Source organism: Saccopteryx bilineata, chromosome 1 (assembly GCF_036850765.1).
Source record: "Saccopteryx bilineata isolate mSacBil1 chromosome 1, mSacBil1_pri_phased_curated, whole genome shotgun sequence".
Taxonomy (NCBI): Eukaryota; Metazoa; Chordata; class Mammalia; order Chiroptera; family Emballonuridae; genus Saccopteryx; species Saccopteryx bilineata.
Genome location: NC_089490.1, coordinates 131939368 through 131965864, shown reverse-complemented (window position 1 = coordinate 131965864; position 26497 = coordinate 131939368). Strand labels below are relative to the sequence as shown.

The following is a 26497-nucleotide window of genomic DNA, read 5'->3' as shown; positions in this document are numbered from 1 at the left end:
ACTTTGCAGAACAGATGTCAGGGTTGGCTCACCAAGGAGAAAGGCCACGGGGCTGTGTCTCCCCAAGCTCCGGTCTGTCTGTGGTTGAGGGCTGCCAGGGGTGGCACTTCCAGCCTGCCCCACTCAGAGGGTATGGGCTTTGTTCCAGGAAACAGTCCTAATTGGTGAGATTTGGGGGGAGCGCCCACCCCATTTTCTTTCTTTTTCTCAACAAAAAGGAAACTTCATGGAGGCCCCCGGGCCACAGAGTTCAGGCAAGAGGTCACCCTGTGTCAAGGCCATGGTGGAGGAGTCTTATTTGACTTTCCTGTGGCAAAGGTTGTTGAGGGCCACACTTCTTGCAGCAGTTGACAGCACAGGGTACAGGACAGCACAGGGTACAGGCAGGCATAACACTTGCGGCAGATTATGTCACAGTTGTATTTCCAGGCAAGCTGGCAGAGGGAGGGCTTGATGATGCCGCTCACCTCCCCACACACATCCCCAGACGAAGCACCAGGGGCCGGGTGGACTCTGTCTGAATATCATAGTCTGAGAGAGGGCCACATCCTCCCGATGTTTGCCCATAGAAATCAGGCACTGCTGGTCAGGCAGGATGCCCTCCCTGTCCTGGATTTTAGCTTTGGCATTCTCAGTGGTGTCACTGGGCTGACCTCGAGGGTATGGTCTTGCCAGCCAGGGTCTTCACAAAGACCTGCATCTCCGTGTCTGCTGGGGAGGCGGCCCACTGCCTTGTTGAAGAGAAAGAAGGCAGTGGCCCACCCCACTCTCATCACCCATCCTTAAGCATACATTCTAGAAATACATACATCCCTGCCCCCTTTGTCACCCCCCAGGAGGAGTATGTCCAGGAGGGTATCCGCTGGACTCCCATCCAGTACTTCAACAACAAAATCGTCTGTGACCTCATTGAAAACAAGCTGGTGAGGGCAAGGCCAGCTTTAGAGGGGTCTCAATGGGCCCCAGCACTGAGCCTGAGACCTGGGAGAGCTGGGAGGGGTAAGGTTCCCATAGCCCCTGGCTACCCAGGAGCACAACTGACACCTCCCACCAGGCACCACACCCATTCATTCTGCCCACCTGCTCATCTTTTACCTGTTCACTCAACATTCCCCCAGGCAGCCTGCTCAGGGATAGGTCCCCCACCAGACATCCCAGTCTAGGAAAGGGGAAGAAACATGGATCTCTTATAGGGTCCCTCACCCCATCCTGCACCCCAGGGAACTTCCACAGCTGCCCACACACACACATTTGGGACCACCACCACCTTTTGTTCTTATAATTTGGAAGTCCCCCACCACCACTCCCACCCTAGGGAAGGTCTCTGTGCTGAGATTCAGGCGAAGTAAGGCCAGGCTGAGTGACTGACACCTCCCACAACCGCAGAGCCCCCCAGGCATCATGAGTGTCCTGGACGACGTGTGTGCCACCATGCACGCCACAGGTGGTGGTGCCGACCAAACACTGCTACAGAAGCTGCAGGCGGCTGTGGGTACCCACGAGCACTTCAACAGCTGGAGCTCCGGCTTCGTCATCCACCACTATGCCGGCAAGGTGCGGTGCGCCTGTCTCCCCTGTCTCCCCCCACAGCCCAAATGGCCCCAGTGGCACCTCCTCACAGACCAGGATCTCCGGGCTGCAGCCTCCCAACCTCCTAACGAAAGGACCCCCTAGGGACTCCCAGCCAAGGCTGTAGAACTCTACCCACCTTCTCCAGCCCTTCCAAACTGACCAGAAACACAGATCCCTCCCATTCGCTGACCCCCAGAAACTGGCCTGGGCCCCCCACCATGCCTTCAGCCAGAGCTTCAGAAACCCACAGCTCCCCCTACAAATGGGACACTTTCCTCTTAAAGTACAGATACTCCCTCCAAATGACCCCAAATTGGGCAGCAGACTCCCCAAACCCCACTCTGAGATGCAATGCCCACTAACCTCTGATGCAGGACATAGCCCACCAACTTCTGATCCCAATCTGTAGACCCCAAGCCCATGCTGCAGGCCAGCACCCTCCAAAATGGGCCAGAGCCCTCTGCAGACCCCTCCCCAAGTCTAAGAAATCCACTGGCCTCCCACCCTGGTCATGGTCCCGCTCTCCAACTGACAGGACTGCAGACTTTCCCACTGACCTGAACATGAATGGCAGACAGCCCCAGGGGTACCCTTGGCTTGCTACATCCCACCTCTCCCTAAACTGGGCTGGAGCTCCTGTGTCCCTGAGCCAGGGAATACCCACAGCCAGCACTACAGAGAGCCTCCACCTTGGATGGCAGACCCATCTCACAAGCCTGGCTGAAGTCCTCCAGGGTCTCCAGCCATTGCTGTCACCTTCTCCAGACTCAGCTTCCCATTCCTTCAATTGGCCCTGACACAGATGCTCTGACCTTTAACTTCAAATTAAGTGGCAGAACCCCTACCCCAGGAACCACCCAAGCTGCAGCCCACCCCCCAAATATGGGCTATAACCATCAGCCCCCTGCCTCTAACCCAGTCTACCTGGACTGTAACACCAGCTCCCCTCAACTCTGATCCTGATCCACCCTGGCCTCAGCCCCTCACTTGCCCCATGCCACATCTCTCCAGGTCTCCTATGATGTCAGCGGCTTTTGCGAGAGGAACCGAGATGTTCTTTTCTCCGACCTCATTGAGCTGATGCAGACCAGTGAGCAGTGAGTGGTTCTGGGCATGGAACACTGGGGCAGAACCCATCCCTGGGGATGGGAGAGGACCGGGGACCACCTCATCTTCCCCAGAGCTCCCTCATGCCATGGACTGTGTGGTCAGGACAGTATTTCTAGTGACTGATTCTGACTCAACACTAACCCTTCAAGCCTCCCTTAATCCAGGCATTGGTTGCAGCTAGCTTCCCCTTCCATGCAGTGAGGACACATCGCACCTCACATTTCCTGTACTAACACATGTGACTGTTTCCCTGACCATGGCCAGGTACCATCTTTTGGCTTTTTTTTATTTTAATGGGGTGACATTGATTAATTAGAGTACATAGATTCAGAGAAAACATCTCCAGGTTATTTTGACATTTGATTATGTTGTATATCCATCACTCAAAGTCATATAGTCTTCCATCACCTTCTATTTGGTTTTCTTTATGCCCCTCCCCTCCCCCCATCCCCTCCCTCTCCTCCCTTCCCTTCCCTCTGGTAACCACCACACTCTTGTCCATGTCCCTGAGTCTCATTTTTGTTTCCCACCTATGTATGGAATCATATACTTCTTAGTTTTTTCTGATTTACTTATTTCACTCAGAATAATGTTAAGGTCCATCCATGTTGTTGTAAATGATCCTATGTCATCATTTCCTATGGCTGAGTAGTATTCCATAGTGTGTGTATGTGCGTGTGTGTTTTGGTTTTTTTATAGAGACAGAGAGAGAGTCAGAGAGAGGGATAGATAGGGACAGACAGACAGGAACGGAGAGAGATGAGAAGCATCAATCATCAGTTTTTTGTTGTGACACCTTAGTTGTTCATTGATTGCTTTCTCATATGTGCCTTGACCGTGGGCCTTCAGCAGACCGAGTAACCCCTTGCTCGAGCCAGCGACCTTGGGTCCAAGCTGGTGAGCTTTTTGCTCAAGCCAGATGAGCCGCGCTCAAGCTGGTGACCTCGGGGGTCTCGAACCTGGGTCCTCCACATCCCAGTCCGACACTCTATCCACTGCGCCACCACCTGGTCAGGTATTCCATAGTATATATGTATCACATCTTCTTTATCCAATATTCTACTGAAGGGCTTTTTGATCGTTTCCATGTCTTGGCCACCGTGAACAATGCTGCGATGAACATGCGGCTGTATGTGTCTTTATGTACCAGTGTTTTTTGTTTTTTTTTTAATTTTTTTTTATTTATTTAGTCATTTTAGAGAGGAGAGGGAGAGACAGAGACAGAGAGAGAGAAGAGACAGAGAGAGAGAAGGGGAGGAGGAGCTGGAAGCATCAACTCCCATATGTGCCTTGACCAGGCAAGCCCAGGGTTTTGATCCAGTGACCTCAGCATTTCCTGGTTGACGCTTTATCCACTGCGCCACCACGGATCAGGCTGTACCAGTGTTTTTGAGTTTTGGGGGTATATATCCAGTAGAGGGATTGCTGGGTCACATGGTAGTTCTATTCTTAATTTTTTGAGGAACCACCATACTTTCTTCCATAATGGTTGTACTACTTTACATTCCCACCAACAGAGGATAACGGTTCCTTTTTCTCCACAGCCTCTCCAACACTTGCTATTACCTGTCTTGTTGACAATAGCTAATCTAACAGGTGTGAGGTGGTATCTCATTGTAGTTTTGATTTGCATTTCTCTAATAGCTAGTGAAGATGAGCATCTTTTCATATATCTGTTGGCCATTTGTATTTCTTCCTGGGAGAAGTGTCTGTTCATGTCCTCTTCCCATTTTTTTTATTAGATTGTTTGCTTGTTTGTTGTTGAGTTTTATGAGTTCTTTGTATATTTTAAATATTAGGCCAGGGGTCCCCAAACTACAGCCCGCGGGCCACATGCGGCCCCCTGAGGCCATTTATCCGGCCCCCGCTGCACTTCCGGAAGGGGCACCTCTTTCATTGGTGGTCAATGAAAGGAGCACATTGACCATCTCATTAGCCAAAAGCAGGCCCATAGTTCCCATTGAAATACTGGTCAGTTTCTTGATTTAAATTTACTTGTTTTTTATTTTAAATATTGTATTTGTTCCCGTTTTGTTTTGTTTTTTTACTTTAAAATAAGATATGTGCAGTGTGCCTAGGGATTTGTTCATAGTTTTTTTTTATAGTCCGGCCCTCCAACAGTCTGAGGGACAGTGAACTGGCCCCCTGTGTAAAAAGTTTGGGGACCCCTGTATTAGGCCCTTATCTGTGCTGTTCAAAAATATCATCTCCCATTTAGTTGGCTGTCTGTTTTGTTGTCAGTTTCTCTTGTTGTGCAAAAGCTTCATAGTCTGATGTAGTTCCATTCATTTATCTTTGCCTTCACTTCTCTTGCCTTTGGAGTCAAATTCATAAAGTACTCTTTATGGCCAAGGTCCATGAGTTTAGTGCCTATGTTTTCTTCTATGTAATTTATTGTTTCAGGTCTATATTTAGGTCTTTGATCCATTTTGAATTAATTTTAGTACAAGGGGACAAACTGTAGTTGAGTTTCATTCTTCTGCATGTGGCTTTCAAGTTTTCCCAGCACCATTTATTGAAGAGGCTTTCTTTTCTCCATTGTGTGTTGTTGGCTCCTTTATCAAAGATTATTTGACCATATATATGCGGTTTTATTTCTGGGCTCTCTATTCTGTTCCATTGGTCTGAGTGTCAATTTTTCTGCCAATACCATGCTGTTTTGATTGTCGTAGCTCTATAATATAATTTGAAGTCAGATATTGTAATGCTCCCAGCTTCGTTATTTTTCCTTAGGATTGCTTTGGCTATTCTGGATTTTTTATAGTTCCATATAAACATGATGATTTTTTGTTCCGTTTCTTTAAAAAGTGACATTGGAATTTTGATGGGAACTGCATTAAATTTGTATATTGCTTTGGGTAATATAGTGATTTTGACTATATTTATTCTTCCTATCCAAGAACAAGGAATATTTTTCCATTTCATTGTATCTTTTTTTATTTCCCTTAACAATGCTTTGTAGTTTTTATTATATAGGTCCTTTACATTTTGTTATGTTTATTCCTAGGTATTTTGTTGTTGTTGTTGTTGCAACCATGAAGGGGATTATTTTTTTTAGTTCGTTTTCTGATGTTTCATTGTTGGTATATAGGAACCCTAAAGACTCCACAAAAAAGACTACTTTTGGCTTTTTATACCTCAAAATTTTGTTCAAGCTCTGCTGTAGACCAAGCACCATTTTCAACCCTTTTCACCTCATGGCACATATAAATTACTAAAATCCTGCAGCACACCAAAAAATATATTCTTTTGCGAATCTGACAAAAGAAATCAGTATACTTTTGATTCATTCACACCAGATGGCTATTGTTGTCATTTTTTTATTTGACACTCTAAGGGGAAAGAAGTCAGTGCCCTGATTTAAACAGCCATATATTGCATGTTTTAAATTTTCTTGCAGCACACCAATTAAAAATTGCTGGTCTAGAGTAGTACTGTTCAATACAGTCCACATCTAGCAGAAATCAAGCTACACAGATAATTATTCAGGTATAATTGGCATACCATGAAATGCACCCAGTTTAAGAATGATATTTTTGCCTGACCAGGCAGTGGTACAGTGGATAGAGCATTGGCCTAGGATTCTGAGGACCCAGGTTCAAAACCCCAAGGTCGCCAGCTTGAGTGTGGGCTCATCCTGCTTGAGCATCGGATCGCTGGCTTGAGCACTGGATCATAAACATGACCCCATGGTCGCTGGCTTGAGTGTGGGATCATAGACATGAGCCCACGGTCGCTGGCTTAAGCCCAAGGTCACTGGCTGAGCAAGGGGTCACTGGCTCAGCTGGAGCCCCTTGTTAAGGCACACATGAGAAAGCAATCAATGAACAAAAAGTGCCACAATTAGGAGTTGATGCTTCTCATCTCTTTCCCTTACTGCCTGTCTGTCCCTGTCTCTGTCACTCTCTCTCTCTGACCTAAAAAAAAGAAAAAAAGAAAAAAGAAAGAAAGAGCCTGACCAGGCAGTAGAACAGTGGATAGAGCATTGAACTGGGATGCAGAGGGCCCAGGTTCAAAACCCTGAGGTCGCTGGCTTGAGTGTGGGCTCACCAGCTTGAGCACAGGGTCGCTGGCTTGAGTGTGGGATCATAGAAATGATCCCATGGTAACTGGCTTGAGCCTAAAGGTCACTGGCTTGAGCAGGGGGTCTCTCACTCTGTTGAAGCCCCCCTCCCATCAAGGCACATATGAGAAAGCAATCAATGAACAACTAAGGTGCTGCAATGAAGAACTGATGCTTCTCATCTCTCTCCCTTCTTGTCTGTATTGTCCCTATCTGTCCCTCTCTCTGCCTCTCTGTCTCTGTCACACACACACACAAAGTGATTTTTTACTTCAGACTTGGGACAACCACCTCCACAATCCAATTTGGAATATTTGTATCATCCCAGAAAGATCCTTTGTGATGAAACGCAGTCAATCACCATCCCCACCAACTGTGTAATTTTAAATTTTCCAGTAAGCTCACTTAAAAAGTAAAAAGACAAATGGCTTGATTGGTTTGAGATCATTGGCCCCAGGTGAGGATGGCTCCATGGAGCCTCCACCTCAGGCACTAAAAAAAAAAAAAAAAAGCTAGGTTGCCCGGATTCCGGTCTGGGCATATGCAGGAATCTGTCTATCTTCCCTCCTCTCACTTGAAAAAGAAGAGGGAATAAAGGTAAAAAGCCAAACAGTTGAAATTTTAAAATGTTTTCTTTAATGCACAACACTCAAAATGTTATCATCTCAACATGCAATCAATTATTTTTTAAAATATTTTAAATTTATTTTTATTTTTTAAAATTTTTTAAAGACTTTGTTCATTTTAGAGAAGAGAGAGAGAGATAGAGAGAATGAGAGAGAAGGGGAGGAGGAGAAGGAAGCATCAACTCCCATATGTGCCTTGACCAGGCAAGCTCAGGGTTTCGAACCGGTGACTTCAGCGTTCCAGGTCGATGGTTTATCCACTGCGCCACTACAGGTCAGGCTTATTTTTATTGATTTTAGAGAGGAAAGGGTAGAGAGAAAGAGAAACATTGATTTGTTGTTCCACTTATTTATGTATTTATTGGTTGATTCTTTTTTTTTTTTTTTTTTTAATTTTTTTTTTATTTATTAATTCATTTTAGAGAGGAGAAAGAGTGAGACAGAGAGAAAGAGAGAGAGAGGAAGGGGGGAGGAGCTGGAAGCATCAACTCCCGTATGTGCCTTGACCAGGCAAGCCCAGGGTTTTGAACTGGCGACCTCAGCATTTCCAGGTCGACGCTTTATCCACTGCGCCACCACAGGTCAGGCTTATTGGTTGATTCTTGCACGTGCCCTGACCAGGGATCGAACACACAACCTTGGTATATTGGGACAACGCTCTAAACCAACATAGCTAACCAGCCAGGGCAATACTTAAAAATTATTAATGATACATTTTGCAATTGCTTTTTCCATATTGCTTATTTTTTGAAACCCAGTGTGTATTTTAACACATATAGTACATCCCAATTCAGACAGGCTGAGTTTCAAGGTTCTCAACAACTACATGGGAAGGCACATAGGTGGCCACCATATTGGAAGGCACATAGTTGTGGTTCTCAAAGTGGGGTCCCTGGACCAGCAGCATCAGCATCCCCTGGGGATGTGTTAGAAATTATAAGGCCCCAGCCCAGACCTGTGAATGAGAAACCCAAGGGGTGGGGCAAGGCAATGTGTGTTTATCTAACTTTCCTGGTGATTCTGGTGCCCACTGAAGTCTGAGAACCACTGGGACTAGTGTAAAAAAAAAAAATAAGTTGGCCCTGGCCGGTTGGCTCAGCGGTAGAGCGTCGGCCTAGCGTGCGGAGGACCCGGGTTCAATTCCCAGCCAGGGCACACAGGAGAAGCGCCCATTTGCTTCTCCACCCCTCTGCCGCGCTTTCCTCTCTGTCTCTCTCTTCCCCTCCCGCAGCCAAGGCTCCATTGGAGCAAAGATGGCCTGGGCGCTGGGGATGGCTCTGTGGCCTCTGCCTCAGGCGCTAGAGTGGCTCTGGTCGCAACATGGCGACGCCCAGGATGGGCAGAGCATCGCCCCCTGGTGGGCAGAGCAGCGCCCCTGGTGGGCGTGCCAGGTGGATCCTGGTCGGGCGCATGCGGGAGTCTGTCTGACTGTCTCTCCCTGTTTCCAGCTTTAGAAAAATGAAAAAAAATAATAATAATAAGTTGATAAAGAGATGGAGAGTTGAGAGGGCACTATTCTTTTTTTACTTTAATCTTTTTTTTTTTAATTTTTATTTATTTATTCATTTTAGAGAGGAGGGGGGAGATAGATAGAGAGAGAGAGAGATTTAGAGAGAGAGAGAGAGAGAGAGAGAGAGAGAGAGAGAGAGAAGGGGGAGGAGCAGGAAGCATCAACTCCCATATGTGCCTTAACCAGGCAAGCCCAGGGTTTTGAACCGGCAACCTCAGTGTTTCTAGGTTGACGCTTTATCCACTGCACCACCACAGGTCAGGCTACTTTAATCTTTTAACTGTGATAAAATACACATAATATAAAATTTATCTTTTCACCATTTTATTTTTTTAATGTTTATTTTTTATTGATTTTAGAGAGAGAAAGGGAGAGAGAGAGACAGGAACATTGATTCGTTCCTGTATGTGCCCTGACCTGAGATCGAACCAGCGACCTCTGCACTTAGGATGACACTCTAACCCAGGGGTAGTCAACCTTTTTATTCCTACTGCCCATTTTTGTATCTCTGTTAGTAGCAGAATTTTCTAACTGCCCACCGGTTCCACAGTAATGGTGATTTATAAAGTAGGGAAGTAACTTTACTTTATAAAATTTATAAAGCAGAGTTACAGCAAGTTAAAGCATATAATAATAATTACTTACCAAGTACTTTATGTCGGCTTTTCGCTAAGTTTGGCAGAATAAATGTTTACAAATCAACTTACTATAGTTAAATCTATCTTTTTTTAATCTTATTTTTATTAATTTTAATGCAGTGACATTGATAAATCAGGGTACATATGTTCCAAGAAAACCTCTCCAGCCTGACCAGGCGGTGGCGCAGTGAATAGAGCTTCGGACTGGAATGCGGAAGACCCAGGTTCGAGACCCCAAGGTCGCCAACTTGAGTGCATGCTCATTTGGCTTGAGCAAAAAGCTCACCAGCTTGAGCCCAAGGTCGCTGGCTCAAGCAAGGGGTTACTCTGTCTGCTGAAGGCCCGCGGTCAAGGCACGTATGAGAGAACAATCAATGAACAACTAAGGTGTCGCAACAAAAAAAACACCTGATGATTGATGCTTCTCATCTCCCTCCATTCCTGTCTGTCTATCCCTCTCTCTGACTCTCTGTCCCTGTAAAAAAAAAAAAGAAAAAGAAAAAGAAAAAGAAAACCTCTCCAGATTATTTTGACATTTGATTATGCTGCATACCCCTCACCCAAAGTCAAATTGTCTTCCGTCACCTTCTATCTGGTTTTCTTTATGCCCCTCCCCTCCCCCCTAAATCTGTCTTTTTATTTATACTTCGGTTGCTCCACCACTACCCACCATGATAAAAGTTGGAAAGCCCACTAGTAGGCGGTAGGGACCAGGTTGACTACTACTGCTCTAACCAACTGAGCTATCTGGCCAGGGCTGTTTACCATTACTTTTTTTTAAATCTTTTTATTATTATTTTTTTATTTATTCATTTTAGAGAGGAGAGGGAGAGACAGAGGGAGAGAGAGAAAGGAGAGACAGAGAGAGAGAAGGGGGGAAGGAGCTGGAAGCATCAACTCCCATATGTGCCTTGACCAGGCAAGCCCAGGGTTTCGAACCGGCGACCTCAGCATTTCCAGGTCGATGCTTTATCCACTGCACCACCACAGGTCAGGCCAAGGGGAAATAAAGAGACAGACTCTCACATGTACCCTGACCGAGATCCACCCAGCAACCCCCATCTTGGGCCGATGGTCAAATCAGTTGATTTGACCAAGCTGTCCTCAGTGCCCAGGTCCAACACTCAAACCAGCTGAGCCACTGGCTGCAAGAGAGGAAGGGAGAAAGGAGAGAGGGAGGGGAAAAGAAGCAGATGGTCACTTCTCATGCGTGTCCTGACTGGGGGGTTGAACCCGGAATGTCTGCATGCAGAGCCAATGCTCTATCCACTGAGCCTACTGGCCAGGGCCCTTTTTACCATTTTAAAGGATACAATTCAGTAGCCTTAAGTACAGTCACAGTGTTATGCAACCATCACCATTATCTATTCCAGAACTCTTTAATTCCCCCAAATGGATACTCCATATATCTATTACACAGTCTGCTCATCCCTGAGGAGATGAGAGAGGGAGCCATGATGTACAAAGTGTATTTAACTGACCTCCTGTTGACAAGACACTTAGGTTGTACCCATCTCTGACCATTATAAACAGGGATGCAGCAGCAGGCATCCGTGTCCTACATGCAAGCCTGTGTGTATAGGATATAGGATAGTGCCTACAAGGGGACCTGCCCCTGCTGCCCAAGATGCTACACAACTGGATATATTTTCCTACTTCATTTAATTTTTTACTACTTTACTTGCTACCCAAGTCATGTGTGATCATGGAAGAAGTAACAGATCAAATACTCAAGGAACCAAAAGGATGAAACCAACCCTCTGTTCTTCAACATCTCACTCTCCACATTCAGAAAGAACTATACTTTTCAGCATGCCCTCTGAGTCTCAGGAACCTAGACAGCCCCACTTCTGAAAGAGGGCAACCCTAGGTCCAGCTGCACCTCAAACCCCTTCTCTCTCCTTGCTCAGAGCCTTCCTCCGGATGCTCTTCCCCGAGAAGCTGGATATAGAAAAGAAGGGACGCCCCAGCACTGCTGGTTCCAAGATCAAGGTGAGCCTCAGGGCAGGCAAGGAGGAGACAGGTGTGTGGAGGTCTCTGTCTGTCTTTCCCCCATTCCAGGTCTTCTGTCCCTGTCTCTGGGACCCCCTGTCCAGCAGAGTCTGCATCCAGCTCCGGGATTAGGAGTCTTGAACCAGCTTCCTCGATAACCCCCTAACTCCCTAAATCCAGAAGTGAACCCCCATCTTTAAAAATGTTTTTTCCATTGATGAGAGAAAAGAAAAGGGGGGGATATATAAAGAGAAGCATCAACTCATTGTTCCACTTTGTTGTGCGCTGATTGGTTGCTTCTTCTATGTGTCCTGACTGGGAATCAAACCTGTCACCTCAGTGCACTGGGCCAACTGGCCCACCCACAGCCAAGTCCTGAAGCATCATCTTAATAATTTTTTTTGGCCTTTTGGCCATTTTCCACCTTTTAAAAATTGTGATAAAACATACATTTTAAAAAATTACCATTTTAACCATTCAGTGTACAATTCAGTGGCATTAAGTACACTAACATTGTTGTACGACCATCCCATCATCTGTCTCCAGAACATTTTCATCCTGTTAAACTGAAACTGTCCCCACTAAACACTAACTCCCCATCCCCCTCCCCCGGCCCCTGGGCACCTACCATCTACTTTCTGTCTCTATGAATCTGACTCATCTAGAGATACTCTATGAGTGGAATCGTACAGTATTTGTCCTTTTGTGTCTGGTTTATTTCACTGAGCACAATGTCTTTAAGGTTCATCTGTGTTGTACCATGTGTCAGAATTCTTTCCTTTTTAAAGCTGAGTAATATTTCATTGTATGAATATACTGCTTTTTCTTATCCATTCTTCTGTTGATGGACACTTGGGTTGTTTCTACCTTTGAGCTATTCTGAACAGTGCTACTATGGACATGGGTGTGCCATCCTACCGCTGGTAGCAAATACAGGGCTCTTTATACACGTGGGACTAGTCCTACCTGGCAGATAGGGGAAACCAAGGGTCAGGGAAGTACAGATCACACAGTAGAACCACTATCAACACCAGAGTCTCCTGCTGATCTCCCTGAACCTTCACCAGGAACGCTTTCCTTTCTAGTATCTACAAATTGTTTTGTGTGTCAGAGACAGAAAGAGGGACAGATAGGGATAGACAGACAGGAAGGGAGATAGATGAGAAGTATTAATTCTTCATTGCAGCACCCTAGCTGTTCATTGATTGCTTTCTCATAAGTGCCTTGACCGTGGTGCTACAGCAGACCGAGTAACCCATTGCTCAAGCCAGCGACCTTGGGTTCAAACTGGCAAGCTTTGCTCAAACCAGATGAGCCCGCGCTCAAGCCGGTGACCTCAGAGTCTCGAACCTGGGTCCTCTGCATCCCAGTCTGACAGTCTATCCACTGCACCACCACCTGGTCAGGCCTAAATCAATTTTTAAAATTCAAAGTATTGGTACTTGAAAGACAGGCAGAAATGTTCTGGGGAACTTGTTTTCCTGTGGGCTCAGTTACTCCATCACCAAACATTTGCAAACCCCCCCCCCCCAGTGTGTGGGAGGAGAAAGGGGCCAGAGGGTTCCTTCTGTGCACCACCCCCTTGCCTCCTCCTCCACCTCAGAAACAAGCCAACGACTTGGTAGCCACACTGAAGAAGTGCACACCCCACTATATCCGCTGCATCAAACCCAACGAGACCAAGCGGCCCCGTGACTGGGAAGAGAGCAGGTGACCCCCCCCCAGCCTGATCTGGCTACTGGCTTGAGCAATCCACACTGCCTGTCCACCAGACTGCCCCCCTCTCTGGAACTCTCCAAGGGTTGTGCGACATCATCGCAGGACTAATCCAGACTGACCCCTAGGACCAGTACAAAACCCCTTGAACTGACCAACACCCCCCACCCAGACCTCAGGGATGGCTGCAGATTGATGGAAAAATGATCTAAAGATTAGCACAGTTCTCAGACCCCAGGACCCACCCTAGAAGTGGCTGGCCACAGAACACAGACCCTTCTGTCCAAACCCAGGTTTCCACCCCACAGAACTGACTCTCAAGGACCAGTGCTGAAACCTCTCCCCCTACCTTAGCCCCCAGCCTGCCTCCAGTAGAGTGCCCCCCACTCCTAGGGCTAGCTAAGCCCCACCATGGATCTCAGGCTGCCTTCCCCCCAGGGTAAAGCACCAGGTAGAGTACCTGGGTCTGAAGGAGAACATCAGGGTACGCCGGGCAGGCTTTGCCTACCGCCGCCAGTTTGCCAAGTTTTTACAGAGGTGAGGTGCCCTGCCCCTCCCAACCCCAGATGCTATCTACAGAATAACCACCACCTGAGCCACCTTCTCAAACCCTTCCATTCTGCCACCAGGTATGCCATTCTGACCCCCCAGACATGGCCACAGTGGCACGGGGACAAGCGTCAAGGGGTCCAGCACCTGCTGTGTGCAGTTAACATGGAGCAGGACCAGTACCAGATGGGGAGCACCAAGGTCTTCGTCAAGAACCCTGAGTCAGTAAGTGTGTGTGTGAGAGTGACAGACAAGAAATCTGGATCACCTGCAAGGGCTCAGGACTTACTCTTCAGGCCGCTGTGTGACCTTGGACATGTTTCCTCACCCCTTTGTGCCTCAAGTTTCTCCATTTGGAAAGTGGGGAGAGTAACAGCACCCTGTAGGACTGGGGTGAAGATTAGACAGAACAGGAAGTCCACTGCACAGTGCCTGGCACATAGTAGGGAATTAGAAATACCTAAATTAGCAGGACAGTCCTTGGTGGCCAGGAAGAAGGTAGAGAAACACATGGCCACTTGTGGTGACAAACCCATTGGAAAGGATAAGGATGTATGACTTATCCAGAATACCCTTTTGTCCCTTGTGTCTTTTCTTCTTTCTTTCTTCTCTTCCTTCTTCGTGTCCTTCCTTCTCTCCTTTCTCCTACTCTGTTCTCTTTTCTTCTTTCACACCATTCAAGAACACATTGAGTCCCTGAGCCTGAGACTCATGTCAAAGTGGCTATTTTCTTTTCCAAGACCAGCCTCAGGCTCTGATATATCAAAGTCAGACCTCCTTGCACATTCTCCAACATAGGAACAATTCCTCCAGTGAGCCATCATTAGCCATTAGCCTATTATCAGAAGACTGGAAGCAGCACCCACATTATGCTGCCCCTGCTCTCATGGAAAAGAATAGACAAAGCAATAATGAGGAATATGTCGTAGGGACCTCCTGTACAGCAGTGACAATAGCCAACAGTGCTGTACTATATACTGAATAGTTGCTAAGAGAGTAGATCTTTAATGTTCTTTTTATTTATTTATTTTATTTATTTATTCATTTTAGAAAGGAGAGAGAGAGGGAGAGAAGAGAGAGACAGAGAGAGAGAAGGGGGAGGAGCAGGAAGCATCAACTCCCATATGTGCCTTGACCAGGCAAGCCCAGGGTTTTGAACCGGCGACCTCAGCATTTCCAGGTCGACGCTTTATCCACTGCGCCACCACAGGTCAGGCGATCTTTAATGTTCTTACCACATAAAAGAAATGTTAACTGCCTGACCGGGCAGTGGCACAGTGGATAGAGCGTCGGACTAGGATGCGGAAGACCCAGGTTCGAGACCCCGAGGTCACCAGCTTGAGCACGGGCTCATCTGGTTTGAGCAAAAGCTCACCAGCTTGAGCCCAAGGTCGCTGGCTCCAGCAAGGGGTTACTCAGTCTGCTGAAGGCCCACGGTCAAGGCACATATGAGAAAGCAATCAATGAACAATTAAGGAGTTGCAATGCGCAATGAAAAACTAATGATTGATGCTTCTCATCTCTCCATTCCTGTCTGTCTGTCCTGTCTATCCCTCTCTCTGACTCTCTCTCTGTCTCTGTAAAAAACAAAAACAAAACAAAAAAAGAAAAAGAAATGTTAACTATGGGAGGTGAGGAAGGTGTTAGCTGACCCACAGTGATCACTGTTTTGCAATATATACATGTATCAAATCAACTCGTGTAAACTTTAAACTTCTAGTGTTCTATGTCAATTATATTTCAATAAAGCTGGGGAAGTTTTTAAAAACAACAACAACACTGACATCAGCAAAAACCAGGGCAAGGAGTCCCCTAAGGGTTTGCTGGCCCCCTGCTTCTGTGTGAAGTTGGAAAGCAAACAGAAAGATGACCATTTCAATGAGCTGAGTTAGTTCACCATACTCTATAGTTAAGCTAGGTCCCCCCATCATGGACAAGCTGGAACAGCAAGGAAAGGTGAGATGGGGACAGGGCCAGGACAGGGCCAGCTGGGTACCTCAGCACCTGCATGATCATAGCACCTGTTCTGCGGGATCCTTGGGTCTTGAGGCAGACAACCAAATTGTTGAGATGACTGCCTTGACGTTACTGTACTTACAGGCAACTGTTCTCTCATCAAGCCAGAAATAGAGAGGGGTAGACACTCTAAAGATTTCACAGCTACAAAGGAAGGTTAGGAGGTTGGGAATCTGTCCCCAAGTTTTGTCCTCTTCTACCTCCTAGAGTTTTTCCCTATGGATGCACTTTGCTTCAAAAACTGAAGATATTCTGGAATCACATTCAAAGTAGATACTGTTACTGCCAGGCGTGGTGGCCCGTGCCTGTAGTCCCAGCTACTCGGGGGGCTGAGGCTGGAGGATCGCTTGAGCCCAGGAGTTCTGGGCTGTAGTGCGCTATACCAATCAGGTGTCCACACTAAGTTCGGCATCAATATCAATATGGTGACCTCCCGGGAGCGGGGGACCACCAGGTTGCCTAAGGAGGGGTGAACCGGCCCAGGTCGGAAATGGAGCAGGGCAAAACTCCCATGCTGATCAAAGTAGATACTGTTACTAATAGAATCTGATCACAAACCAAAAATATCCCTGGCTAAAACTTCACTTACAACAATTCAATTTGTAACAGAAAAGAAAAAATGGAAAGAGGGAGGGGAAGAAAAATAGAATGAACAGGAGAGAGACTCCATCTTGCTGGTTACTGGTGGACTAAAATCTGACTCTGAAAGAGATAATCATGACACTGGAAAAAATAGACAAAATAAAGCTAGCACTGGCTAAGACTAGAGGTTAAAATCAAATTTAGACAAGAATTGCAGTCTGTACATTTTGAGACTGCAGTGTGAATGATGAAATTCACAAAGGTAAATTTTTGGTAGGAAATTTGTATAATCAAAAAAAGAACTGAGAATTTGCACAGGAAATAAAAGTGATCCCAATGAAAATAATAAAATAAAAACAGGAAAAAAAAAACAAGAAAAGTTTAACTGTGCTATATACAAAAAGTATCAAGGAAATAAATGAACCTAATGAAGTTGGAGCCTCTCTCAACCACAAATGCACTTATGTTGAGATGATTCTGACACAAGTGGCCATGTGTTTCTCTACCTTCTTCCTGGCCACCAAGGACTGTCCTGCTAATTTAGGTATTTCTAATCCCCTACTATGTGCCAGGCACTGTGCAGTGGACTTCCTGTTCTGTCTAATCTTCACCCCAGTCCTACAGGGTGCTGTTACTCTCCCCTGAATTGGATTGCTTCTTGTAAACATGGACACAGTATATCCTCGGACATGTTATACATCTGTTGGCCTTTACTGCCCATCATCCCAGGTGTATTCCCATGGCTGCTGTAACTGAGCACCACAACCTGGGTGGTTTAACCCAACAGGAACTTATTTGCTCACATATCAGAGGCTAGAAATCCAAAATCAAGGTGTCACAGGGCCATGCTTCTTCTGAGGATCCCAGGAAAGAATTCTTCCTTACCTCTCCCTAACTTTTAGTGGTTGACAGCCATCCTTGGTGTGCCTAGGTTTAGAGGTGCATCACTGCAATCTCTGCCTGTCATCACATGGCCTTGTCTGTGTCCCCATTCCCCTTTTAAAAAAAAGTTTGATTTGAGAGAGAAACATTAATTTTTTGATCCATTTATTTATTCACTCATTGGTTGATTATTTCTTTTTTCTTCTTTTTCCAAGTGAGAGGAGGGGAGATAAAGAGACAGACTCCTGTATGTACCCTGACTGGGATTCACCTGGCAACCCCAACCTGGGGCTGATACTCTGCCCATCTGGGCCCATGCTCACCACTGAGCTATTTTTAGCACCTGAGGTAGAGGCTCCACAGAGCCATCCTTAGCACCAGAGCCAATGTGTTAGAATCACTCGAGCCATGGTTGCTGGAGGGGAAGAGAGAGAGACAGAGACAGAGAGAGAAGAGGGAGGAGAGGTGGAAAAGCAGATGGTCGCTTCTCCTTGTGTTCCCTGACCAGGAATCAAACCTGAGACATCCACACCAAGCAGACACTCTACCACTGGGCCAAATAGCCAGGGCCCATTGGTGTATTTTTTTTTTTTTTTTTTTTTTTTTTTTTACAGAGACAGAGTGAGAGTCAGAGAGAGGGATAGACAGACTGGAACGGAGAGAGATGAGAAGCATCATTAGTTTTTCATTGCAACACCTTAGTTGTTCATTGATTGCTTTCTCATATGTGCCTTGACTGGAGGGCTACAGTAGACCGAGTGACCCCTTTCTCAAGCCAGCGACCTTGGGTCCAAGGTCAAACCAGATGAGCCCGCGCTCAAGCTGGCTACCTCGGGGGTCTCAAACCTGGGTCCTCCGCATCCCAGTCTGACACTCTATACACTGCGCCACCGCCTGGTCAGGCACATTGGTTGATTCTTGTATGTGCTTTGACTGGGAATCAAACCTGCAACTTTGGTGTATTGGGACAACACTCTAACCAACTGAGCTACCTGGCCAGGGCCCAAATTCCCCTCTTCTTATAAGGACACCAGTCATATTGGATTTAGGATGATTCTCATCTCTCTCCCTTCCTGTCTGTCCCACCACCCCCCCACTAAAAAAAAAAAAAAAAAAAGGTCCTTTTCTCAAATTGAAAAAAATTCTCTTTACTGAGCAGAAATCATGAGGTTAGGGACACTTGTCCCATATTTCCTGAAGAGCTAAGGGGAAGAGCGTTCCTGTTTGACTGGCTTACTCCCAGTTTTACAGGCTGGTCTCCCCTTATTCATACCTTTCCCCCTTAGAAACCACAGAATGCACTTACATGCTATTTAGACAATCTATATGAGGCATTACTCAAACACACTTTGCCCACAGACCCAACCATAGGGTATTAGAGGAACAAAAGAATACATATGTAAATCACTTGATTGCCTGCAACATATGAAACTGCAATGTTGGTTTTTTTCTTCCTGGTGCAAAGACTCCCTACCTTTTATAAATAGTTACAAACAGCCAGAGCTATAAAAATCCTTCAAGATATAGCTCTGTGTGTGTGAGTGAGAGAGTGTGTGTGTGTGTGTCAGAGACAGACAGCGAGAGGGACAGATAGACAGGGAGGGAGATGAGAAGCATCAATTCCTCATTGCAGCTCCTTAGTTGTTCATTGATTGCTTTCTCATATGTGCCTTGACTGGGGGGCTCCAGCAGAGTGAGTGACCCCTTGCTCAAGCCAGCGACCATGGGGTCATGTCTATGATCCCATGCTCAAGCTGGCAACCCCGTGCTCAAGCCAGCAACCTTGGGATTTCAAACCTGGCTCCTCTGCGTCCAAGTTACCGCTCTATCCACTGCGCCACTGCTTAGTCAGGCCAAGATATAGCTTTTTTTTTTCCTGAAGTTAGAAGCAGGGAGACAGTCAGACTCCCGCATGTACCCGACCAGGATCTACCCAGCATGCCCACCAGGGGCGATGCCAGGTGGATCCCGGTCGGGCGCATGTGGGAGTCTGTCTGATTGCCTCCCCGTTTCCAACTTCAGAAAAATACACACACACACACACAAAAAAAATATTTATTGATTTTAGAGGAAGGAAGAGAGGGAGAGAGACAGAAATATCACAGTTTGTGTATGTGCCCTGACCAGCCCCATACATCAGACGTTCATGTTTACAGTTTCTAGTTGTTTTTGTAAAATCCACATTGATTCACATTTCCAACATCTCTGAAGCAGGGATACACCTCACATGAAAGACATGGCACAGCTTCATGAGCAGTGTGAGAAACTGATGTTATACCATTTCTGGCAGGACCACACAGCTACGATAGGGAGAGCTGGGATTTGAACCCACTAGACCAGGGGTTGGGAACCTATGACTCGCGAGCCAGATGTGGCTCTTTTGATGGCTGCATCTGGCTCGCAAGACAAATCTTTAATTAAAAAAATAGTAACATTAAAAATATAAAACATTCTCATGTATTACAATCCATTCATTTCCTGCTGCTCATGTTCATGGTTGCAGGTGGCTGGAGCCAATCACAGCTGTCCTCTGGGACACGACCAAATTTTTATTGGATAATGCATAACGTACATGGGTCATTGTATGGCTCTCACGGTATTACATTTTAAAATATGTGGCGTTCATGGCTCTCTCAGCCAAAAAGTTTCCCGACCCCTGCACTAGACAATCCAGTTGTAATGCAGGATTGTGCCACATATTTGGAGGGAATCATGGGTCATGTCAGTTGAAGAAAGAAATTTTTGACCATAGTGTGACAGCATTGGTGCAGGTACCTCTGAGCAAGAGTATGTAGGTGGGGTGGGGTGGGCTTGGGGAAAAATGTAAACTGTGGCTCTGGGAAGACACCAGGACCCACCACCAGTCCCTCTCTCTCAGCTCTTCCTTCTGGAGGAGATGCGAGAGCGCAAGTTTGATGGCTTTGCCCGCACCATCCAGAAGGCCTGGCGGCGTCACGTGGCAATCCGGAAGTACGAGGAGATGCGGGAGGAAGGTGAGAGGCTGCAGGCAGGAGGCTCAGGGCTGAGACAGATGGACCTGGAAAAGCCAGGCAACAACCTCTGCCCATGACCCTGTTTTACCACAGCTTCCAACATACTGCTGAACAAGAAGGAGCGGAGACGAAATAGCATCAATCGGAACTTTGTTGGGGACTACCTGGGACTGGAGGAGCGGCCAGAACTGCGTCAGTTCCTGGGCAAGAGGGAGCGCGTGGACTTTGCTGACTTGGTCACCAAGTACGACCGCCGCTTCAAGGTGAGACACTGGCAAATGGATATGTCCAGAACCCTGGCTCCAGCCTGGCACCCTTATCAGAGGTACACCCTCAGGTATATATTCACCTCCTAGACTAGATACACCTGTCCATCACAGGTATGCCCTCATCTGTCCATAGGTATTGCTCAACTAATGTAGATAACATCTATTAAATATACCCTTATGTAATCAAAATACACCTGTCCATCAGATGTATCATCACCAGGCCAGACATATCTTTCCACAATTACACACTCATTTCATTCAGAAAGCCCTGACTACAGGGCCACCCTCACTTATCCTGGACACATCTATCCATTAGGTACACACACCCTCACCCAATCTAGACAGACCTGTCAATTACACACTTTTATCCGGCCCAGGTACTCACACCTGGCCTGGACACCCATGTCCAGCAGGTATACCTTCACCTATCCTGTACCTGTCACTGGCCCAGACACCTCCTTCTAGTTAATATACCCTTACTTAACTGCTTATTTCGTACATAATATAACCACTCATATGCCTTCACATGGAGGGACACCCTCCCCTGACTTGCCAGCCAACCCCTCTGCCTGGAATTGACCCTCATGCCCAGGGCCCCTGCCATCAGCCTCTCTGGTACTGCATCCTCACAGCCCATCAAAAGGGACTTGATCCTGACGCCCAGATGTGTTTATATGATTGGGCGGGAGAAGGTGAAGAAGGGACCAGAGAAGGGCCAGGTGCGTGAAGTCCTAAAGAAGAAGCTGGAGATCCAGGCCCTGCAGGGAGTTTCCCTCAGGTGAGGCCAGGTGCCCACGTGCCCCACAGTCACCCTCATCTGCTCCCTTGTCATCCTCAGCTGTCCTCATACTTGTTACCTCATCTGTAACCCTGATCATCTTACCTGCTGTTATACATCTAACTCGCTCTTGGTCTTACCTGTTACCTTCATTTGCCCCCACACTCATGATCCTTATTTGCCAACAACACCCTCACCTGCCTCCTTACCTGGCCCTTTCTTGTTACCACCTTTTCCAGCTCTTTGCCGCTTCCCCAATTCTCCCCACCTGTGTAACTCACTTGCCACTTACCTTACCCTCCCCGGTTGCCATCTCCCATGTCAATCCTTCTGACACCTTCACCTGTCACTATCACCTGCCTTTTCCCCTGCCTCTCACCCAGCACGCGGCAGGACGACTTCTTCATCCTCCAAGAAGCCGCGGCAGACAGCTTCCTGGAAAGCATCTTCAAGACCGAGTTCGTCAGCCTCCTGTGCAAGCGCTTCGAGGAGACAGCGCGGAGGCCCCTGCCCCTCACCTTCAGCGACACGTACGCCCCTCCCCACTCAACCACCATCCTCGAGCTAGTCTAGGCACAGCACCCCCACTCTCACCCCACGTGCCTGCCTAACTGCTTCGCCACCCACCGGTGTCCGGCCGGGCAAGGACAGGGTAGGGAGGCAACCTCCTGCTTAGGAGGCTACACCTGCACAGCTTCCTCCTCTTCCCGCAGACTACAGTTCCGGGTGAAGAAGGAGGGCTGGGGTGGAGGTAGCACCCGTAGCGTCACTTTCTCACGTGGATCCGGTGACATGGCGGTTCTCAAGGCTGGCGGCCGGTCCCTCACAGTCAGCGTGGGTGACGGGCTGCCCAAGAGCTCCAGTGAGTCTGCGTAGAAGCGGGGGAGGGGGAGGGGCGGAGCCAAAGTGGCTGCAAGGGACCAATAAAGACTGAAAGGGCGGAGCCAGTGAGGCTGGTCGAAAGGGGGTGAGGGCCATGGAGGGAGGGTCTAGAGAAAGGCGACCAATACTGGGGAGAGAAATGCGGAGAAGGCGTGGCTAGAGAGGCAACCTGTGAGTGGGCTAGGATGGGGGAGAGGCCTGGGTGGGCGGGCCCAAGGAGCCAGGGAGAGGTGGGTCCTGGAAGAGAGGGGTCAATCCTGGGCAAAGCCAGTGAGCCTAGGGCGGGACTTGAGGCGGAGTCAGAATGGACAGGACTTGTGGAGGGGGCCAAGATCCTGGCCTACGCTAGCCACCACTCAATACCTTATATCCTTCCCCCTTTCCTTTTCAGAGCCTTCACGGAAAGGAATGGCCCAGGGAACATCTCGAAGGTCGGCCCAGGCCCCTTCCCGGGCAGCCTTTCGGCCCCCCGGCGGTAAGGAGACGCCTCCCATTAAGTGTCTTTCCTTGCCTTTTGTGGGCTTGTGACCTAAGCCAGACTTCCTGTAAGCAAGATCTAACAAGCAAAGTTGACAGCTCTCTTCTTCCTTGTCCAGAACTCTCCACAGCTCCCCATCTGCCAAATAATAAAGGCTAAGCTGAGTTTGGTATTCAAAGCCCTGCAGAATCTGACCCCTGCTCTAATCACTGACCTCTTTTCTTACATTCCTGTCATGCAAGCCATCTCTTATTTTGACAATTTACCAAATTTGTTATTTTTTTAAATTGAGTTGAGAGAGAAACATCGATTTGTTGTTTTATTTGTTATGCATTCATTGTTTGATTCTTTTATGTGCCCTGAATGGGGATTGAACCTGCCACTTGGTGTCTTGCAACAAGGCTCTAACCAACTGAAACTACCCTGCCAGGACCCAGATTTGCTCTTACCTCCAGGCCTTTGCTGAGGCTGTTTGGTCTACCTGTCTCCCAAATTCCTATCACACTTGAGCTCCTATTCATCCTCCATGACCCAACCACAAAAGGGGGTGGGAAGAAATCTTACCCCTGCAGAACCCCTCTAGCCCCTGGGTCCCTCCTTCTGACTCAGTCACCATACTGGATTGAGAGTGTGGCTGCCTCTTCCCTCAGACTGGGAACTTGGAGTCAAATCCTCCCCAGATACTCCTTGCAGCACCCTAATAAATGCCTCTATCCTTGCTCCCACCACAGGTATGGACCGCAATGGGGTGCCCCCCTCTGCCAGAGGGGGGCCCTTTTCCCTGGATATCACATCTGGAGGAGGCTCTCAGCGGCCTCCTCGAGGCCCTCCAGCCTCAGCCCTGAGGGCCAGCAAATGCCATCGAGCACGGCCCCCATCAGAGCACAATACAGAATTCCTCAACGTGCCTGACCAGGGCATGGCCGGGTAGGTGGGGTAGGAGGGCAAACCCAGGAGGTGAGTAGGCAGTGGGGGAGTTATCTAGGGCTGTGATGAATGCTCCCTGTGCCCACAGCATGCAGAGAAAGCGCAGTGTGGGGCAGCGGCCAGTGCCCGGTGTGGGACGACCCAAGCCCCAGCCACGGGCACATGGCCCGCGGTGCCGGGCACTGTACCAGTACGTGGGCCAAGATGTGGATGAGCTGAGCTTCAATGTGAATGAGGTCATTGAGATCCTCACAGAAGGTGTGTATGCAGGGACAAAGGTGGGAGGAGTCAGAACCCTGATACAGCCAGGCAGCCCCCATTAACACATAGCAGAAGTGTCCATCTAGCTCCCACACTCAGCCAGATACCCTCTTCAGTGCCAGTGGTTGCATAAAGTAGAGGCCTTAGCTAAGCTATTTGGGAACCTGGCCTCACTGCATCACACCTAGAACCCCAGCCCCATTTTTGTTACCTGTCAAACAGGGCTGATACAGTAGCAGAACCTCAGAGACCCTTTGTAAGTAGGAAATGGACCATGTCTGGATGGCCCAGGCCATCTCCTACTGTAGTCCCCTGGGCTTCCCCAAGAGGGGCCTGGAACTCAACAGTACCCTCTGCAAGTGAGTGGGGAAGCCCCATGAAGGTCATTCTGGGTCCACCATGGGGACTGAGAGGAGGGCATGTGGGAGGAGATGATGAGAGAAGAATACAAGCAAAAGGCCTAGAAAATTACATGTAAGCCAGTGATAAGGAAAGACCATGTGTGCATCCCTCCCTCCCTTCCATCTGTCACTCTCTTTTCAAACCCTACCTTATGCCAGGCCAGTGGAAATGAGTAAGACAGACAGAGTCAGCATGAAGGTTTTCTCTGTGGAGGGTTGGGCCATGCCTCACACGCTCTCTTCTCTCCCACAGATCCCTCTGGCTGGTGGAAAGGCCGGCTGCATGGCCAGGAGGGTCTCTTCCCCGGAAACTATGTGGAGAAGATCTGAGCAGGGGACCCAGGACTCTGTCCCGCCTGCCAGGGAACCAGACCCTGCTGGCAAGGGTCTCATTTCCCTTGGCCACATTAGCCAGAAGGTCCAGTCCTGTGGCCTCCAGCCCAGCGCAGGCCGTGGGTGGGTCTGAGGGTCACCACTGCAGCCACTCCTAAGCCCTGACCTCCTCTGTGTCACACCCATTTCCTCCTGTGTCACACAGGGCTTACAGCAAAGCCTACCTTCCAACTGCCTTGTGAGTATGAAATGAGTCCTATTCTATCAGCAGAGCACAGGGCAAAGTTGGGAGGCCTTGACTAGGGTGAGCTCCCTCCTTCAGTGAGGCAATAAATATTTGCCAGGTAGAAGTATGAACTGACTGAGTGCCAAACTTCTCAGAACCTTCAGCAAATGCACCATTTTACGATGGAAAAAAATGAAGGCCAGAGGTTGAGGTGCTTGCCCAAGATTTCATAGAGCCAAGCCTTAAAAAGCTTGTTTGTCCAATTGCCAGCTTCCAGAAGCTGCATCCCAGATTTCCTGTAGAAAATGGTCCAGTTGATCTTGTTAGATTTGAATCTGCAGCCCCCAAACCCATCTGGGACCTGACTGGACCCTGAGGAAGGAGGCAGGTCCCTCATGGCCCCCCACAATCCACCTGGGCCGCCCATGGTCCCTGCTTCCCACCTCATATCTGTGCCTTCTTAGCCATCACTCACCTGGGGTCCAGACCAGTTCTGACATTCGAGGGCCCTGGTTTTCTGCATTTATGGTCACAGGTAAAGGGGTCAGTCTGGCTACTGCTCCCCCCAGCTGTCTCCAAACCCATGCTGAAGTCTGAGCCTTTGAGAACTCCATGCAGGTGCAGCTGGAACCACCTGGGAGTCTTGTCATGGTCTGAGCCTAAGGATCCTGGCTTTTCAGATGACACCTCCTCTGTGCTTAGCCCCTCAAAGAGCAGCCAGTGTGGGAAACTGGTGGGGTCAAGACTGAGCCAGACGAGGGACAGGGACTGACTGGCCAGCTGAGCCTTTTGCTGGATCCATATCCTCTCTCTTCTGTACCTACCTGAGGAAACTGAGTGTGGCAGGTGTAGTGGAATAACCCACTGCATGACCTTGGGTGGGAGCACAGTTAACAAGAAAAGAATGTTTTGCCAAGAGAATTGTTTTGTGATTCGAAGGTGAGTCACTGAAACAAGTCTATGTGACCGAAAGAGGGTGCTAGACTCTCTTCTCAGTAAAACATTCTCATAAGATTTTACTGCTCCCTTCATGGCCATTCCTTGAGATAAAGAAAGGACTGTTGTGGGGACCATAGAAGCAATAGCAGATAATGCCTTTTGATATTGTATTGTTATTATAACATGCAGATGTATTCTATGTATCTTTAAGTAAAGGTTATGCTTGATGCTATGCCAATTTCTAAGTAAACAAGCTTTTTGAAATCTTGTGAATAAAAATAGGACACAGCGCGAACTCAGCACCATTTGCCTAAGCAAGCAGTGGTCCTTTGCTAGTTCACTGACATTTCATCTGCTGATCTCTCTCTCTGCACCCCCAACTCACAACAACAGGCAGGGGAAAAGAAATCCCAACGTTGCAACTGGATCTCAACTGCCTTTTATTAGTCAATTGTTATACAAAAGCATTTAGCCAGTCCCTTGATATCCCTGGTTCCTTTCATCTCTGATTTTCTCACTCTGCCCACCACCATTGTGTACATCTCTCACTGTAAGACTTAGATGAGACAGACAAGGAGGGGAGGACAACCCACATGAGCCACTGACTTCAGCTGGGCATTTCCTGGTGCTGAAGAGGAAACCAGCGCTTTGTCTCACTGGATTCACCCTGCAGATGTCCCCCGCCGCCACTCCCAGCACTTTGGTGTACAGCCACGTACCACGTTCCCCATTACCACTGTGGCAGGCACCACAT

The 26497-nt window shown here is 48.0% G+C and overlaps 1 protein-coding gene across 2 annotated transcripts in view; it reads left to right on the top strand.

Moving 5' to 3' along the window:
* MYO1F (myosin IF) overlaps positions 1–24931 on the top strand; it is a 40207-nt gene extending 15276 nt beyond the window's left edge. For both annotated transcript variants that reach the window (XM_066266981.1, XM_066266971.1), the window contains 16 exons: positions 837–923; positions 1387–1554; positions 2584–2669; positions 11430–11511; positions 13115–13221; positions 13666–13764; positions 13857–14001; positions 20135–20249; positions 20343–20512; positions 21151–21296; positions 21680–21826; positions 22010–22158; positions 22570–22653; positions 23388–23583; positions 23672–23841; positions 24499–24931. In XM_066266981.1, the coding sequence (XP_066123078.1) occupies positions 837–923; positions 1387–1554; positions 2584–2669; positions 11430–11511; positions 13115–13221; positions 13666–13764; positions 13857–14001; positions 20135–20249; positions 20343–20512; positions 21151–21296; positions 21680–21826; positions 22010–22158; positions 22570–22653; positions 23388–23583; positions 23672–23841; positions 24499–24575 (2028 nt within the window). In that variant the 3' untranslated portion in view covers positions 24576–24931. The remainder of the gene's footprint in view (positions 1–836; positions 924–1386; positions 1555–2583; positions 2670–11429; positions 11512–13114; positions 13222–13665; positions 13765–13856; positions 14002–20134; positions 20250–20342; positions 20513–21150; positions 21297–21679; positions 21827–22009; positions 22159–22569; positions 22654–23387; positions 23584–23671; positions 23842–24498) is intronic.
* The last annotated feature ends 1566 nt before the right edge of the window (positions 24932–26497 follow it).